We start from the raw sequence: 18,892 nt of genomic DNA, 5'->3' as shown, positions 1-18,892 counted from the left end.
CTCTACCTCCACTGCCAAGAGATAGCATGCCTAAATGCCAATTGCTAGGAATCAAAAGTGGGGGAAGGAGAGTGTTGCACTCAGGTCCTCCTTGCAGGCTTCCCATAGGCATCTCGTTGTCCAATGAGAGAACAGGGTGTTGGACTAGGTGGGCCTTTGGCCTGATCCAGCAGCCAGGCTCTTCTTAAGATCTTAACAGCCAGGGAGACTCACAAGCATGAATTATGTCTTGTCTGCTAACTGATATTCAGCTTGCACCTGTCCATGGAGGTTCCACTTAACTATCACTGTCCATAGCCTTCAGTAGGCATCTCCTCTGTGATGCTTAGTTAGAAGTACAGCCCCATTTCCCCCTTGGACAGACCTTATCTGGCATACTTCCCTTTTGACACACTGCATCTGCCCACTGGAAAAAAGCTTTCCCTACTGGATTTCTGCCCATATTGTGAGCTGTGAATGGGTGGGTGGGGGGAACAACTGAAAATAAAAAAGTTTATATTCTACTTCAGACACCCTACGGAGAATCCCCACAATCAGGGCTATGTTTGGTGATACTACTCAGTGTTCTCATTTCATCCTCACAGTGACCCTGGAAGGTAGGTTAGGTTGAGAGATGGTGACACAGTGAACTTCATGACTGAATGGAGACCCAAAGCCTGGTTATTGTCCAACACTAACCATTATGCCACACTAGCTCTCAAGATAATTTTCAGGAGTCTTACCGAGTCCTACCAGGCAATGCTAGGAATTGAACCTGGGACATTTTGCATTGCATAGCATGTACTCTACCATTCGGTATGAAGCTCCCACTGGGTGAATTTGGGCCAGTCCTCCTTGCTTGGCCTCACCCACCTCACAGGGTTGTTGTGAGAATAACACGGAGAGGGGGGCCTGGAACAGAATAAAGTAAGTGGGGTAACAGCGTTAATCATGGATAGATGGGGAAAACATTAATAAAGGTACTCCGAGGCTCCTCTCCCCACCCTATTTTCAGGCACTCCTTCCCAAAAAGTACCTCTCATCCACCACCACCTCGCTGCGAGCCCCTATGGAATAGTCCCCGCCACCTTCCCTTGGAGCAAACCATATTCACTCCGACACCACCCCCGCCTTTTCGTGGTATCACCCAAGAGGGGGGGGGACTTCCCAAATCCACGAGCCTACCATTTAGCAACATACACTCGGTGGCCCCCACCTCCCAACTGAGCACCCCCACGCTCCTGAAAATGGTACGACCCTTCGCTCTTGGACGACGCGAGTCGTCATTGAGAACGAAGGATCAGCCGACGTAGGCGGGGGGGAAGAGGAGAAAGCTGGGCGTGGGCGCGCCAAGGGGCGAGAATTTCCCCCCTGTTCCTCCTCGTCGTCGACGTCAGATGCTAGGAACCAACCCACATGGCTGCCTTTTCAAAGAGGGCTCTCATTGGCTAGACTTCCTTGATAGACTCTCGCCCGTGCCCACTCACCACGCGCGGCGGTTCCTCGTGGGACCAATTAGGGTACAGCGGAGCGCGGGTTAGGGAGTTCGGAGGGCGGGTGAGAAGCTTTTCCGTTGTCTCTGCCGCCATTTTGTGCCGTGGGCTGCCGCTGCCGCTGCTGCTGCTGCTAAGGCAAGGTAACGAGGTGCAATTCTGGGCGGTTGGCTGAAGTGTAAAGCGGGGTTGGGTGGGTTTTGTGGAATTAAATAATACTGGTAATATTATTGGTAATAATTGTTATGTTATTGACATTAATTAATTCTTCCTCGCCTTATTCTTCTGTTATATATCGATACTTTAATATCTAGCATTTTTTAATTATATGCCACCCGATAACCAACTTCTCCGGGTTGCGTATACGAAAACAGCGAATACGATAACATACAATACTAGCAGTTACTTTTTAAAAAGCATTATGTGGTCAGTATGAACCCTTTCAGTTTTATCCTAATTGATGTTGACACGTCGTTAGATTCAATACTGTAATGTAAACTTAATAAGATCTTAATAGTATCCATAACGTGCTATATATTGTTAGCACATTGTGTTTATACTCTTAACAATAAGCTTATTCCAATGTTAGCGTTCATTTCTAGCAAATAATGAAGAAAGTATTACGTTACGTGCGCTATTGTTGTTGGCTGTTGTGTTTCTTGCCTACCCCTTGCCACAGTTCCAGGGTAGAATTGCAGCATTTAAAAAACATGAGACAGTAAAACAGCTCTATCATCCATAACCCCGCCAAAATAATTCCACACAGCGCATTACTCAAAGGACCAGGATATAGAGGTGTGTCTTCAGCAACGGATGGAAGCTGTAAAGACATGGTGCCTCTTGTACCTCTGTGGAGAAGGAGTTATCAGTTCTTGGGGGCATCGCTGAGAGGGCACTCTCCTGAGCTGCAAGAAGTTCTTCAGGTTGCTTACAAAATAATGGTTTTGTTAGTATTATTGTTGTTGCAGTTTATTATTATCTTTGCATCAATGTCACTGTGTACACGCAAATTTACAAAGTCTTAAGTGTAAAGAGAGAGGGCAGATGGACTATGTCCCAAGAAGTTTATTATTAAAATGTATACCCTATCTTTCAATTAAATTAACAAGGTGGGGTATAGATCTTTGCAAACAATAAATAGATTGGGGGGCTGAAATCACCCCTTCTCATTTTACTTATGACATTTCAGCTAGTGTGGTGAAGTTGGGGGGGGGGGAGAGAAAAACAATTAAGTCATTGCGTGACAAAAATACTTTATTTGCTTTCTACTATCCTGTTTAGCTTACCTCATTTGAAAGTGAGCTATGTAAAGGTGCTTGCTAAACTGAAGTATTGTGCTTTTGCACCATCTTCTGAGTGAAATCCAATTTAATTTCAATGGGTTTTTGTGGCAGAGTACAATGGATGTGTGCTACTTTTATTCTTGGGATTAAATGTTATGTATTACATTCCTCTCATGGTAATAAATGGGGTAGAGGGGGTCTGCTTCTGATTGGGACTGTGACAGGAGCAATGGGTTAAAGGCTGAGGCCCTGGTCTCCCTGTCAAATGCTCTGATGGAGGGGACACTAGGCCAATTTGCTGCTGAGCATCCTCTCTCAGTCCATGGATGTGATGGGGCCCACTGGTTCTTGGGAGGACCTTTGATCAGTGAAATGGACTGGCCACTGGTTTGAACATAAGTGGCACAAGTCTCTCATGGAATATGGCCAAGCAAAGGTAAGAGTGTATGTTCATACCTACCATGTGGTGGTGATGGCTTATTACTTTGCCACCATGGTATCCTCAAATAGCCGTTTAGCAGAGCTGTTCTACATAGTTCAAGGTTTCCCACCCCTCATGACGGGGAACTATGGTTATCACTTGCTGTGAGCGATTTGCAAGGCACTTTTAATACAAAATCATTTGCATTTGGTCTGACATGGACAGCATATTTCTGCAAGTCAAGGGGAAGTCTCTGGCAAGTGTCAAGGTTGGATAAATGGGATCAATTTCAGCTGTTGTGCCCCAATGACCTGGAGAAGATAGTTGAAGAGGTTTGGCCTACCATCTGCAATCTTGACCCTTTGCTCATCCTGGCTTATAAAATCTAGTTGAAAGGGATTGACTGGTTGAATACTTCATTTAGGGAGGATTGTGCTGTGTTGGCTGCCTTGAAGGAGAGTGCAATCCCTCCTGGAGAAGCCTTCCTTAGACCGAGAAATGTGATACCCACTTTTGGGAGCAAGGCAATTGAGAAGGTAATAGCTGTTCAACTTCAGGTGTGCTTGGAAGAAGCATGTTATCATGGCCTATTTCAGTCAACTGCCTAGATTGGGCACAAAGACAGCTTTGGTTGCCCTTATTGATTATTTGAATTGGGAGAGGGATGGGAGTGTGTATGACTCTGTTGATTATCACTTAACAGCTTTTGATATACTTAGCTCTGGTGTCCTACTGGGCCGCTTTTGTAAATTGGGAATTGGAGGCAGTGTTGTGCAATGGTAGTTCATCTACTCGGGGTACCAGATTCAGAGAATAGCCTTTTGAGATTCCTGCTTGACCCCATAGTAATTGCGCTGTTCAGCTTTGTAGGGGGTCCATCCTGTCTGCTATGCTGTTTAACATCTATGTGAAGCTGTTGGGTACCATCATCAGGGGATGTGGGATGAGTTGGCATCGATATGCTGATGATACCTTCTTTGCATTGGAATCAGAAGGTTTTTGGGTGTGAATTGATTGCCTGGAAGTTATGGAGGGCTGGGGGCGAGCACTGAGCTGAAAGGATGGAGATTCTGTGGCTTTTTGGTCCTATATTCAGGAAGTGGGTTCACACCTTATTCTGGAGAGGTTGCACTCCCATTAAAAGTTCAGGTATGTAAACTCTAGTAGCCACATTGTCACAGAGTGTCTATTACTAGCTACTTTTGGTTCACCAGCTATGGCCTTTCTTGGACTGGGATAGAGTGGCTACAGTAACCCACGATTTGGTAACTTCCAAACCAACTACAGTACTGCAATGCACTCTACATGGGGCTACCATGCCATAGGGGTTTCAGTGATGGTTGAAACCATTTTTGTTTCCTTTGGGTAGTGGCAGAAGAATAAATGTATTTTTATCCTATCAGAAATGTTTGTGTTAGTTTTAGTTGTATAATTTTTTAATTTTATTTTTTATTTCTATTGATGTGACCCATACCCTACAACCTTTGGGTGAAGGGCAGGGTATAAATCTCAATAATAAAACTTCCCCTTAGCCCACACTACTGTCACAATTCAGTTTCCACCCCACACACCGACTATTTCATTAAAAACAACTATGCAATACTAAACCAATGTCACATCTAGTTTTGCCCTAAACTAAACTCGTGCTGCATGGGACGCGGGTGGCGCTGTGGGTAAAAGCCTCAGCGCCTAGGGCTTGCCGATCGAAAGGTCGGCGGTTCGAATCCCCACGGCGGGGTGCGCTCCCGCTGCTTGGTCCCAGCGCCTGCCAACCTAGCAGTTCGAAAGCACCCCCGGGTGCAAGTAGATAAATAGGGACCGCTTACCAGCGGGAAGGTAAACGGCGTTCCGTGTGCTGCGCTGGCTCGCCAGATGCAGCTTTGTCATGCTGGCCACGTAACCCGGAAGTGTCTGCGGACAGCGCTGGCCCCCGGCCTCTTGAGTGAGATGGGCACACAACCCCAGAGTCTGTCAAGACTGGCCCGTACGGGCAGGGGTACCTTTACCTTTAAACTCGTGCTGCATGCACACCATACATTTAAAGCAATTGGGGTCTCCCAAAGAATCCTGGGCACTATAATTTACCCCTCATTGAACAATTCCCTGTACCCCAACAATCTACAGTTCCCAAGATTCCTTAGGAGAGCTCATGTGCTTTAAAAGCACAGTGCATATGCAGCCATATTTAGGCTTCAGTCTTATTGAACTCAAAAGCTTGTTTCTATAGAGCCATGCAAAGGACTGCATTGTTAACTTACTATCTAAATTAGAAAATGAGAGGACGGTGAGGTAAGCAGGAAGCAAAAGCAATTAAATGCATGTACTTGCATTTTTTATTTATTTCAGAAGTTTATATGCCATCTTTCCACTCCCTCAATAGAGTGCTTGGTGGCTTGCAATATATAAGAAATAAGAGTCCTAGCAATACATTTTTAAAAAAACCCACACACCTTAAAAGAGCATGAAAAGAGATGCAATGTCAATCTTGGTTATAATTGCAGTGTTGAGAGTGGGGGGATGTAATCCAAAGGCCCTGAGGAGAGACTGGTTTTTTGAAAAGGGATTTATTTGACGGTAGAGAGCTGAGCACTTCAAGAGGGTGTGGCACAAATCCACAAAGCAGCACCAACACAAGGAGCTCCAATTCAATAGCAGAAATTGAATAAACCAACCCAGCCTTAATCCCCAAAGGTTAGGAGAGATGCTGCTTTGTGGAAGGCAATTCCAGAGGGATGTACCTCACAAAAGATGTTCTGATCTTCTGCTATAGCAACAATCTGTTGCCCAGAAATTCTGTAGGGGAAGCTTTTCTTGCATGAAGTGAATGTAAAATAGTCACTTTCTAAATTTTTCTATGCCAAGCCGCTGTTAAAGGCACAGATAAAGGGCCTGAAAAAAGAGAGTGGGAATGACAATACCTATGATAGGTTAGATAGGTTTTGTTACCATCAAGCAGTATACAGTAATACCTTGGAAGTTGAACAGAATCCGTTCCTGAAGTCCGTTCAACTTCCAAAATGTTTGAAAACAAAATTGTGGCTTCTGATTGGCTGCAGGAAACTCCTGCAGCCAATCAGAAGCCGCGGAAGCCCTATAGGACATTCGGGTTCCAAAAGACCGTTCGCAAACTGGAACAATCACTTCCAGGTTTTGCGGCATTTTGGAGCCAAAATGTCTGAGTTCCAGGGCATTTGGGATCCAAGGTACGACTGTATAAATAAATGTTGCAGCGTGTGGGTGGAATGCATCTTTGGGTTTGTATGCAGAGGTCTGCTTTTACAGAGACTTTAAACATAATTAAGACATTATTGTGAGCTGCTTTGAATATCTGAATGCTTAAGAGGTGAATATAAATCTGTTGAATAAGTGAATCATCCTAGAAAATCAGTTTGTGGTAAATAGGATAGATCACTTGCTTTGGATATATAGGAAATCCAGGTTTAGATCCTTCAGCTATTATTACTCTAAAAGTTTATATTCTTCCTTCCAAAGGAGCTCAGGGAAGCAAGTACATAAGCCTAATAACAATATTTCTAAAAACAGGCAGTCCATCTGCTGCATGGTGAAAGAGGGGGGTTGTGCCTGCGCACTGCTATCCACACACATAAGAGAAGAACTTCTGAAGAGGAGAGTCTGCTTGAAGTACCTGTGACTTAGAGCTCTGATCACACCAGTTTGCAAACCATGGGAAGGCTACTTACCTAGAGTTTGCTTCTCTGTACAGATATCCCCACCACCACCATATGGGGGTAGAGCCATAGTAGTGAGGGCCTTCTCAACAAGATTATGATCTCTTGGAAGATAGCACTTGAAGGGGGCTTGTGAAATTCATTAGATGCTCTTGATCTTGATGTGAGGAATTGTTCTTTGACTAGTGAATCCCGGTTTGGTTTTCTTTCTTTGCGTAAGTGTCTTAATACTGTTTGTCTTCATTCATTGAAATGCAGCCTCTTTCTTGTCCCCCACGCTCAGCATTAGCCACCATGGTGAAACTTTTTATTGGCAATCTTCCTCGGGAGGCCACGGAGCAGGAGATCCGCTCCCTTTTTGAGCAGTATGGACGGGTTCTGGAATGCGACATCATCAAGAACTACGGCTTTGTGCACATTGAGGACAAGACGGCAGCCGAGGATGCCATCCGCAACCTGCACCATTACAAGCTGCACGGGGTGTGCATCAACGTGGAGGCCAGTAAGAACAAGAGCAAGGCTTCCACCAAACTGCACGTAGGCAACATCAGCCCCGGCTGCACCAACCTGGAGCTGCGAACCAAGTTTGAGGAGTATGGGCCGGTGCTTGAATGCGACATTGTTAAGGATTACGCGTTTGTGCACATGGAGAGAGCAGAGGATGCCGTGGAGGCCATCAGGGGCCTTGACAACACAGAATTCCAAGGTGGGAAAGGGGGAGCCAGGTGGGCTAGGAACAGGAAGGAAAAAGACCCATGTACGGGTTCGCCTCTCCCACGGGGGCTGACCAGAGTTTCAAACTATTCCAGCCACGTTCAGCAGCTAGGAGGGCTGTCTGCTGGCTAGATTTTAATATTTGATTAGACTTGCTTCTAACCAATGATTTTCTTAAATAGATTCGATTTAAATACATGTACAGTGGTGCCTCACAAGACGAAAAGAATCCGTTCCGCGATTCTCTTCGTCTAGCGGTTTTTTCGTCTTGCGAAGCAAGCCCATTGACAGCTTAGCGGATTAGCGCTACAGCGGTCTAGTGGCTTTCAGCGATCAGCTGTTAAGCGGCTTATCAGCGGAACAGCTGATAAGCGGCTTAGCGCCTTAGGAAAGGGGGGGGGAGCGAAAAAACCCTGCGGGGACCAACCCCATAGGGAAATTCGTTTTGCGAAGCGCCTCCAAAACGCTTTCGTCTAGCGGGTTTTCCGTCTTGCGAGGCGTTCGTCTTGCGGGGCACCACTGTACATTCTTGGCAAAAGGCCTTGTTTGAGGATTTGAAAGTGGGTACTTTATTTTCTGTGAGAGAAATTTAATGAACCAAAGCTCACTGCTTTCTGAAAAGGAAGGCCTCCTCAATACATTTGCATCCAAATTTGTATATACCACTTGTAGAGCCAGAACAATTTCAAATACAAGTAAATTTAATGAAATCCCAGAAAGATGCCTTAAAAATTGATTTTAGCTGAACAGCCAACGTATCAGAAGAAAAACTTTCAATGTATCCTCCCACCCCAAAAGAAGTTTTCTAACTTTAAATTTAAAAATGACTTTAAATTTCTCTTACATCCAGTACAGAACAGCAATGAAAAAGCCCCCAGGTCTTTCAGAGTTCCCAGGTCTCTGCTTCTTGTTAGCCCTACTAGTTATGTGGTGTTTGTGGATGTTCAGTGTGTATTTAAAGTTTTAGTTAGTTGGTTATTGATTGAATTGCTATAAGCATTCAGCACTGATGATTGAAGATCGGCTCAAATCCATGCGATATGGAGCCCGCCCACCACCTAATCAGCCTTTTGACCTTGTGCAATCCTACCCTTCCTCCTCACCCAGCTTCCTTACCTACCTGTCACTTTCCTTTCAGCAAGTAGATCCTTTTTAAAAACAAGAACTGCCTCTCTTCTTCCCGCTTCCCGCCTCTATAGCTATCAATCACTTAAGTCCATGCTTCCCAGCCCACTGCCTGCTCTGTTCCCATTCCTTCAGCCAGTTTACTTTTGCACTTCCTGTGTTTTCTACTTCCAGGCCTTCTTAACTGACCCCCCCCCCGCCCTTTCCTTTTATTGCTGACAACACATGGCTTCTCCTTCCCAAGGCCTGCATGACCTTTTACTTCTCTCTTAGAAGCTGCAATATTTATCAACATTCTGTTGCTAACAGCTTCCTGCCGAGCAGTTAGATTGTCATTGTTAGATCCAAGACAACATAGCAAATCTGATAGCTAGGGACAGGCAGCAAAGATTGATTTTTTCAGCTTGTTCTAGTACTCTACTATTTCTATTCTAGTAATTTATTTACTTATTTATTTTTATTTTTCTTTTTACTTCCACTTTTCGGGGGTTTGGAGAGGGATATATACCTAATTTTGAGAATGTTGAACATCTGAGTTGTACTTTAGTTGGTTACTAAAACTCTTCAGTACAGTGTTTGCAAAAATGTGTTAACAAAACAAATTTCTCCAATCTGGAGCTTTTTTTGGGTGGGGGAAGAAATCCAAAATAACCATCCATGTCAATTTTTGCTGAGGTTGATACCTTCCAGGTGAGAATTGCATGATAATATGTTAAAGTACTCTTTCTTCCAACAAAACAACAACAACCAAAATGTACAATTAAAATGCACAGTTTTTTTCATTTTCCTTTTAGCTTGTCTGGAAAGTGGTTAGAATCTAGCTATATCATGCTGATAGGTAAGATGTAACTCTGTATATAAAGTTAGATGTCTCTAGGGAGTGGTCAAGGCAAGGAATTGGTAGGGTTGTAAGTCATGTGAGCAAAGGCCTGGTTCATTTGAAATTGTTTGGCTGAGCTGTGTTCATGGCGGGGAGAAGCCTGTATAGAGTTAAGACAGGGATAAACATATGCTGAAATAAGCCATAATATTTATTACCTATTAAGGCAAGCCTCCACCTTTTCAGTCTCTCTGTTGCTTCAGCATTTTAGGACTTGCAGACCAATGCCCATTATTTGTTTGCTTGTTTCATCTCCCAATCTGGCAGTATTAAGCCACACTTTGAGGTGAGAAATTCCTACTTGCGGTCCTTTTGGCTCCAAAGAGTAGTTGTATATAGTCTTGGATTTGGTGTTGAAGACTTTATACAATTAAATTCAGCCACTGTAGCTAACTTGGCAGCGAAGTGTGTTTCTCTGTGCCAAGGTGCTTCACTCATACTCCCTGAAGACTGCGAGGCTAGTAACAGTGATTGTTTATGAATTCCAGGAAGATAACTAAGTAGCAGCAAAAAAGGTACAAATTGCCTGAACCAGAAGGGATTTTTGCAAACACAGCTGATCATGCAAAGATGAGAGAAGCTTCTTCAGTGGTGTTACTCAGTTAAAAGTGGGGTCTGGTGAGCAGTGCCCGCCCTGTTCATGCAGCTTTTAAGGCACAGGATCCCACCTGCTGCTTATTTGGAGTTGTGGGTTGACATGCAATGGAGCATAAACCCCAAAAGGTGAGATCAGGAACACAGAAGCTGTTTCCCAGTAACCAAGCTGTGCAACCTGATCCATTGGACAAAAGTGGGCAAGAAGGATAACTTTGGAAGCTGAGCCACATGTACTCCCAGGCAGAGTTAGAAAGATATATAAGCTAATCACCAAATGGCACCTTAAACCTAGGTAACAGTCGCCACAACAGAATGTCTAGGTGCCTTTTCCCCCCCACCCCCAGTGGAATTTTTATTGGTTACTCATTTCATTTCTACCCCACTTTATATTTTAAAGAAAAACATTCAAAACAGTTTACAACACATTACAACATCAGATAAAACAATCCAGAATAGAACAAATTCAGACTTCAAGGAAAATATTTCAGATCCTTTTCTGAGTGACATTTTGCTTTTCCCATATTTATTTATTTACCTACTTAATTTATATAGCTGTCCCACTCTAAGAAGTCAGTGTGGTGTACTGGCTAGAGTGTCGGACTAGGACCTGGGAGATCAGGGTTCAAACCCCCACTTAGTTGTGAAGCTCACTGGGTAACCTTGGGCCTGTCACAGCCTCTTAGCCTACCTCACAGGGTTGTTGTAGGGATTAACTGAGGATGGGGGTGAACCATGTGCACCTTGGAGGAAAAGGTGGGATATAAATGCAACAAATAAGCTCTTCTGCTTACCTGCTTAAGATAGCTGGAGGGGCCAGCCAGATGGAGAGGTCAGTTGCCAACCTGGCATCCAGAAATCTCCACGTGGTCGCAGTTGGACCCACGCCAGTTGCAAAAGGCACCTGGGAAATTTCAAACACTACTCTCAGGATGACCTGGCCTCTTTCCATCAGGAGGTAGGTTTTATCCAGGGCTTGTTGTCTAGGAGCAAAAGCAGCTGCTGAACTGTGCATGAAAACCCCAGGCACAAAAAGGTTCCCTTCCTCTCCACTATCCTAACAAGATGCGCGGGGTAGGGGTGGGGGTATTGAGATTCCCCTGTTCCCAGGGGGCGTGTTGGAATAAAGGAGAGCTGAAAAGGAGCAGTGGTCTTGGGGCAAGTTTGTAGGGGGCTTCATATGTAAGAATTGCCCTGCTGTGTTAGACCAACATCCTGTTTCCCGTAGTGAGCATCCAGATGCCTCTCGGAAGCCCTCAGGTAGAACCTGAGCCCTTTCCCACTCGTGCTTCCTCGTGACTGGTATTCAGGCTGCCACTACAGGTATCAGATAGCCATTGTTAGTAGCCTTTTGGATGAATGTTGCAGAAATCAGCTGGGTTGAACATTAAACCTTTTCACTGCTGAAATATGAGGGCATGGACTGTAAACAGTTGCCCTCAATTAAAAGATGGACTAGGCTAGTTTGGTGAGCAACACCTGCCCTACATTGCTGGGTGGATGTTATCAGCCTCTGTGCATGGTAAGACCACAAGGCTGAAGGATTCCTGTATTGCGGGGGATTGAACTAGGTCGCCCTCGTGGCCCCTTCCAGTTCTATGATTCTAAGGCAAGTGGCAGCAGAAAGAAAAAGACTTGGCTGGCCTTGTAAGAACTAAGCCATGCTATGTTTGGCTGTGTGCCAAGTGTAAATCTTTCATTTGTGGTGCATGTCTGGTTCTGGTCTGGCTTGAGGAAATGGGTAGTCTTAGTTTATGACTTCCGTAGGGGGTCACTGTCCTCCTCCTTGATGTCCTGCAACCTCTCTGGCTTCCATTTAGTTGCTGTGCTAGTGGTTTCTCTGGACATGGAAAGTTCTGTCTGTCTGTGATAGGTCAGGAATAGAGACAGGGCCATAGTCAGGGATCTCAACTAACTGAATGTCTTGAAAGCTCAGGAAGCCTTATCCTGCAAGATCCCTCTGAGCAGAATGAATAGATTACATTTGATTCATTATATGCAAGCTTTATTGGTGTCAGGGTCAGGGAAGTGCTGTTGCCTTTGGAAAATGGAGAGACAAGGAAGAGTGGATCAAGAATGTAAGGATTAATTCAGTGTGAAACCAGAGTTGGAACTTTCTTCATATCCTTTTAGAACCTTTAGCATACATTGCTATGCCCCTATAAGCATTTCATCCCCTCATAAGGGTCACAAATGTTATTTTAAAACAAAATAACAGCAACAGTTTTTTCTGGAGTGTTCAGGACCACATACTGGGATATTGTATGTTTCCTGATGCAGCCATACAGTAAGCTAGCTAAGTAAGCTAGCAAAGTTTTTGAACCCAAGCCTCCTGGGTCTGCTGGCTCATTCGGGCTTTACCATAACATTCTGCAGGCCTGCCAAAATATTTTTGTGTTACTGCAGCCAGAACCATGTTTGGGGATTGAATGAAATAATTCACATTCCTAAGCAGGCTGGAACAACTCTTCTGCTGCTGTATGCTCTGCTCCTCAGGTAAATTGGTGGGCTATTCCAAGTCAGAAGGTGCAGGATTCCACTTTCCCTGCTGCCAGGGACAACTGATCCCAGAAACACTTTTTATTTTGCCTCTTGTACTGTTAGCTGTGCAGACTGGGCCAGCTGGTTGTCATGACATAAACAAGCAAACATACCTGACCTGCTGTGCTTTTGCTTTGAACTGTTTTTAACAAATCTTTATAGCTGCCCTTCTTGCGTCTGTTTCTTCAAGGCAAACGAATGCGCGTGCAGTTGTCCACCAGCCGTCTCAGGACCGCACCCGGGATGGGAGACAAGAGTGGCTGCTACCGGTGTGGGAAGGAGGGTCACTGGTCTAAAGAGTGCCCGGTAGATCGCACGGGGCAAGTGCCCGAGTTGACCGAAACTTATAGCGAGCAATACGGAATGGTGCGCACCCCCTACCCTACGGGCTATGGGGACCCCGTGTATTATGATGACCCTTACGGAATGGTGGACTACTATAAACGGTATCGCGCGAGGTCCGCCGCGGCGTATGGGGCTTCTGCATACGACGCTTATGCGGAGCAGACCATGGCCCAGTATTCCCAGTACGCCCAGTACTCACAAGCCACGGCCATGGCCAATCGCCTCTCCACTGCCTTAGAGCCCTACGAGAGGGCCTTGCTGCCTGCCTCGGGAACTGCAGCAGCAGTAGCTGCTGCGGCGGCGGCCGCGACTTCCTCATTTTACACCCGGGATAGAAGCCCCCTGCGTCGCTCGGCAGCTGCGGCTTCCACCGTCGGAGACGTGTACGGATACGAGCGTGTTCAGCTTTCTCCCGTTCCGCGATCATCCCTCTACGATGTCCAGCGGTTCGGGCGGGATGCAGGCGCGGACAGGTTGCGATACTCCGCATATTGAGTCTGGAGGTGAGAGCGTTTTTTTCCTGAGTCGCTTGGAGGAGGGGGATGGCACATTAGCGTGGCTGGTGAGACTTGGGGAAATGGTCTGCTGTGTCTTGAGGGATACCTTCTGGTATCTGCTGTGCTCTGGATTGCAAAGCTGCTGGCAGCAGCATAGGCCTAGCACTTAGGACATCTGAAGCAACCTGGAGCAAGCGATGCAGCTGGGTGTGGGAGGTGTAGTTTGGACCACTGTCACCAGCCCGGCAATAGAGGGAGGAGAAGTGAGCTCCTTGAGGGTTTTGCTGCATAGCTGGACTGAGAGTATTTTCCCGTGGGAAGAATAGGCTCCACTCTCCTGCTCTTAAAATCTGGCCCAGTCTGTCAATTTCTTGCTCTCCAGCCCAAGTGCTTCGGTTGTTTTCCCCCTCTGTTGCCATTGACCTTGTACCTTTGCCATCTGCTCACAAGGCTTCCAGCATCCCCCTTGCATATGTAGCTTGGTATGCACTATAGAGGCTGGGGCTGAGATGTAGCAGTCTTGCAGGAGATGCAGTGGCCTTTGGACAACGCTGCTCTGAAATAAGCAGCAAGTCTTTAAGCATCCAGAAGATTCCCCAGCTTCATCTCTGAGCTGTGTGCTGGGAGGGTCATTCTCAGAGGGCCTGTGAATTTTCAAACATGACAGCTTGTCAAAGGTGCAGTTTCAACATCTCCTTACACAAGATTAGCCATGCTGAATCAGACCAAGATCTGCCTAGACCAGCCTTCTCCTTACAGCAGTGGCTAATTAGGTACGTCCCAAGCTGGGCATAAAGTTGAGCTTCCCTCATCTACTCCAGCATTCATTCAGAGTTGTCCTGCTCAATTCATGGAGGTGGCCATTGAGAAGATATCCTCCTTTATGAATTTGTCTGATTCTTTTTAAAAGCCACATAATTCAGTAGCCATCACCCCATCTTCTGATAGTAAATTTCTTCAGTTAATCATGCATTATATGAAGGAATACTCTGATTTTCTCTATCCTAAACCCATTGGCAGGTAACACTGAGTCCTAGTAGTATGAGAGAGGGTGAATAATTTTCTTTCCACTTTTCCCCCATGTGGTTCATTATTTTATAAACCTCTCTCCATCCATCCCATTTGTCGTCTTTCTAAAACAAAAACTAAAAGCCTTATATTATAATGAAAGCACTCCACACCCTTGATATCTTAATTGCTTCCTTTCTGTATTTCTTCCAGCTGTGTGGTGCCCTTTGAGGGATAGGACAATATGCAGCATTATAAAATGTTACCATACCACAGATGCATATTATTACACTTGTAATTCTGTTTGCAATCTCACCCTAATAATTCCCCATATTGAGGGATTTTTCTTCCTCCCCTTTTTCTAACTGCAACATTTTTATTGAGCACACACACACACACACACACACACACACACACACACACATAAATACACAACAGCTCCCTATTTGGGTAGTTAGCATGCATTCATCTGGAAGTTAGGTTGAATTGTGTGCAGTTGACAGGGGAACGAGGAGTCCCATAGGTGTGTTTTACTTGCAACCAACTGCAATAATAGCAAATGCCACCATTTGCTGTTTGTAGGGTATCTATGTCCCCAGTGCACAGTAGGATAGCCTGAGGCTCCTCGGCAGTGTCAGAATGGATGGGCAATTCACATGCAAGCCAGGGTTTAACTACGGTTGACACAGGCTGTATCACTGGTAGAACTTGTGCTTTGAATGCAGAAGGTCCCAGGCGCAGTCTCCCCCCAAAGGATTAAGTAACAGGTGTTGGAGAAACCCATTTTCTCAGTGAAGCTCTGGAAAGCTGCTGCCAGTCAGAGTAGACAACATAAGACTAGATGGAGAAGTAATCTGAATTGGAGTAAGGCAGCTTGCTCAGTGAAGAGACCGCAGCTCACTGGTAGAGCTCTGCATACAGAAGGTCTCAGGTTCAGTACCCTTCATCTCGTGTTAAAAGGATCCCTGGTTGTGAAAAAAGGACCTCTGCCTGGGAGCTTGGGAGGCAGTGTCAGTCACTGGTCTGAGCTGAGAGAAGGCAGTCTTAGTCCTGCTTCAGGGTGGATTGCAAACGCCAACAAATGAAGCAGTGCCCCAAAAGTGGTTGCCCCAATGTGCATTTTAACTAGTTGCTTACATTTCAGGAAATCTGTAACTAAAATGAACAAACTGAGAATTTCCTATAAATAGGGAGGTTCTTTTGCTTTTCAAAATAAATATTTCACATTAATTGGGGTTGCGGGGACCAATGTTCCCATTAAACTGCTCATCCTGTATTATGGCTCCCAGCCAAAGTGGGATGCTTTGTAAACCGCTGAGGAACATGCTGATAATTATCTTTCCAGAGCTATTTGTGAAATAGTTACAATTCTGAGTTCTCTTTCTCTTTCTATCCCTGATGCCTGTTCCTTCCACCAGCCTCACATACAGCTTTCTTGACATTCAGAAGTTTGGGTAGGTACTCACGCACCATCCTTAGAAGTGAAGATCTTTGTGTTGGAATCCTGTGCGACGTGGTCCTGGGTTCCCTCTAGGCACTCTAGGCAGAGATCCACCTTTGAGCCTTCAAATGAATTGTGTCTTTTATTTTTCAGGTAGGCTATTTGAGGGCTGGACGTCGGGTTCCTGTGGTACATCCGCGACAAAACTGTGCCAGGCTTCACGATGTGTCAATTTGTGTTTAGCATGGTCTCACTAATGGACATCTTGTGTCTCTTCAAAGTTTAGTGACAACTAACTTCCCCTTAAAAACAAAAACAAAAATAGAACACCTTTCCCAAGGATTTTTGCGGGGCTGGGGGCTGGGGGCAGGAGGGAGGAGTTGTGGGGAGTTCGGCAATAACTGACATTGCACCACCCCACCCCCCGCCTAGACCTGGATTTTAAGTTTAGGGTGGTCCTGGGTGGAACAGGAGGCAAGCTCTTCTCCTTCTGGAGCCTACTTTAAGCCACAGCCTTCCCTCCCAGCTCAGTTTCTGTCTCCCTATTTGTGGCTTAATTTTGGAAGTGAATAATCAGTACTCCCCCCCCCCTTTTTTTTTCCTTTTTGTTTGTTTTGTCATATTTGGTATTTTCCTCAGTTTATTCCCTCCTGTGGAGTCCTTCTTATACTGATAATTAACCTGTGACTTTTGTTCTCTGAAGTTTGACAAAACTTTCCCCCCAGTAAAATAAAACATTTGTAACAGATGCCTGAGAGTTTTTGTCTGCTGTACTATAGACTAAAAGAAAAAACGATAACTTAAAGCAGTTGTGAAGCCCTATGATATGTGTTAAAGTGAAATGGGACAGTGTAGCTATTTAGGCACCTGATGAGCGAACATTCTCTCTGCTACAGGCCAGCTGCAAAGTTCAGCCCCCTGCAAAACTGAAGGTTGATTTCTTTTTGCTCTCCTGAGTTAGGCTATTTCACTTCATTGTACAGCAGGATGTCTAAATGTCTTATTTATTGCTTCATTTGTCAGTTGCACAAGAACTATCATCTGAGGCCTAGGGAAATCGATCCCATCTGCTGTTTCTTCCCGGCAGGAATTGGTTGGTCTGAAGTGAGCATCATTTCGTAATTCCATACATCTCCCTCTCCCCCGCACCCACAAGCCCATACGTGCATATTACTGCAGCCCATAAAACAAAGGCTGAGTTAACCATATGGCCAAAAAGCTGCTTTGTGATGGTTAACATAGAGGTACAGCCTCTTGAGTTAATACAGAGCAGTCCTTAGTGTTGAGTTGCTTACCCCTGTTTTAGCCTAAAATTGCAAATGTGTGTGGGAGGATATGCCTATCCCTCGTGGGGACCACCCTTCTCACTTTCTAGCTGCCACTTGTTCACTTGAGAGAAACCCTGCTGTGATGTCAAATAGCAACCGCAAGGTGCTGCAAGATGTGAGATTTAGTGATCTCTACATGCATGTTCCACCAGCATGAGTTTGACCAAACTGCGGGAGGTAGTGGAGGACAGAGGTGCCTGGTGTGCTCTGGTCCATGGGGTCATGAAGAGTCGGACACGACTAAACGACTAAACAACAACAACATGCATGTTCCGCCACTATCCCATTTTCCAGTTGCCTCATGCTAAGGGTTGGTTACAGTGCAATCCTAACCACGTCTACTCAAAACACAGTGGGGCTCACTCCCAGGTAAGCAGGACTAGGTTTGTAGTCTTTGCTGAGATACAGCACAAGTTGGGGGCCAAAGGCTTTATGTAGCTTGCTTTTGATGATGGATTAGAAGAGAGCTTACATCATGTAGGTGTTCTGAGAGGCACCTCCAAGCAACAAGGGACAGCAAAGCAGAAAGGGTGGAGTGCTGGTCCTGCTTATACTACAAGCCACATTTGGACCCAGAAAGCAACTTTCCTTGAGGTCAAACTGGACCTTTTCCTATTGTGCTTCCCCAGCTGCTTGTTCTGAGTCACCTACCAGAGGTTTTATTCTGCTGGCATCTCAACTGTTTTCTCATAGAATCTTAGAACTGTAGAGTTGGAAGGGACCCTAAGGATAATCTAGTCTAACCTCCTGCAATGCAGGAATATGCATCTGTCCCTTATGGGGATCAAACCTACAACCTTGGTGTTATCAGCACTATGTTGTAACCAACGGAGCTATCTTTTGGGTGTCAATGATAAACTTCTATCTGAAGTGCTCATGGCATACCCTTTCTTCTTCTAACCAGCAACTTTGGCCTGTGGTTTTGTCATCCTGCTTCATTTGCAACAATTGATACAGTAGTTCATAGAAGGATCAGCAGGCATTTATTCAACCACCAAACTGGCCACCAATACTGAATATTTAAGCCTTAAATACCACACCCATCATCACCTGGTGGGGGCTGAGGCTGATGGAAGTTGTAATCCAAAATTTCTACAGGGCAATAGGGTGCAGTAAGTTGTACTGCTTTTCAGGCAGACCTCACAAAGCTATTTATCTGTTCTTACATCGGTATACCACCCTTCATCCAAAGATCTCGGGGCAGTTCACAGCATAAAGACACAAACAAGAATGAAAGCAAAACAAAACAACACCCCCCATACACATTTAAAAGTGCATAGAAAGTTAATTGGCCAAAGGCTTGATTGAAGAGATGTTTTTGCCTGGTGCCTAAAGGTGTATAATGAAGGTGCCAGGCAAGCCTCCCTGGGGAGAGCATGCCACAAATGGGGAGCCACTGCAGAAAAGGTCCACTCTCATGTTACCAACCTGCAGACCTCTCCTGGAATCCATTTGCAATAGCCAGAGAAGACTGAAGAGGACTGAGTGGGGAGAAAGTTGGGTGTCTACTATAGAGATACGCAACTGGCAGCTCTGCCAATCCAGCCCCCCAAA

The 18,892-nt window shown here is 45.4% G+C and overlaps 1 protein-coding gene across 3 annotated transcripts; it reads left to right on the top strand.

Annotated features, from left to right (window-relative positions):
* Positions 1–1,377: 1,377 nt before the first annotated feature.
* LOC114586575 (RNA-binding protein 4B-like) lies at positions 1,378–16,758 on the top strand. Of its 3 annotated transcripts, none has more exons than XM_028710200.2 (4): positions 1,495–1,615; positions 7,149–7,571; positions 12,910–13,567; positions 16,164–16,758. In XM_028710200.2, the coding sequence occupies exons 2-3, from the start codon at positions 7,160–7,162 to the stop codon at positions 13,557–13,559; spliced, it is 1,062 nt and encodes a 353-aa protein (XP_028566033.1). In that variant the 5' UTR covers positions 1,495–1,615; positions 7,149–7,159; the 3' UTR covers positions 13,560–13,567; positions 16,164–16,758. The 3 variants fall into 3 exon arrangements, with proteins under 3 accessions (XP_028566035.1, XP_028566033.1, XP_028566034.1); XM_028710201.2 differs by having other exon boundaries at positions 1,502–1,610; XM_028710202.2 differs by lacking the exon at positions 12,910–13,567 and having other exon boundaries at positions 1,378–1,615.
* Positions 16,759–18,892: the final 2,134 nt, after the last annotated feature.

Source organism: Podarcis muralis, chromosome 16, assembly GCF_964188315.1.
Source record: "Podarcis muralis chromosome 16, rPodMur119.hap1.1, whole genome shotgun sequence".
NCBI lineage: Eukaryota > Metazoa > Chordata > Lepidosauria > Squamata > Lacertidae > Podarcis > Podarcis muralis.
Note: the sequence above shows the minus strand (reverse complement) of the source record. Positions and strands in the feature narration are given on the sequence as shown.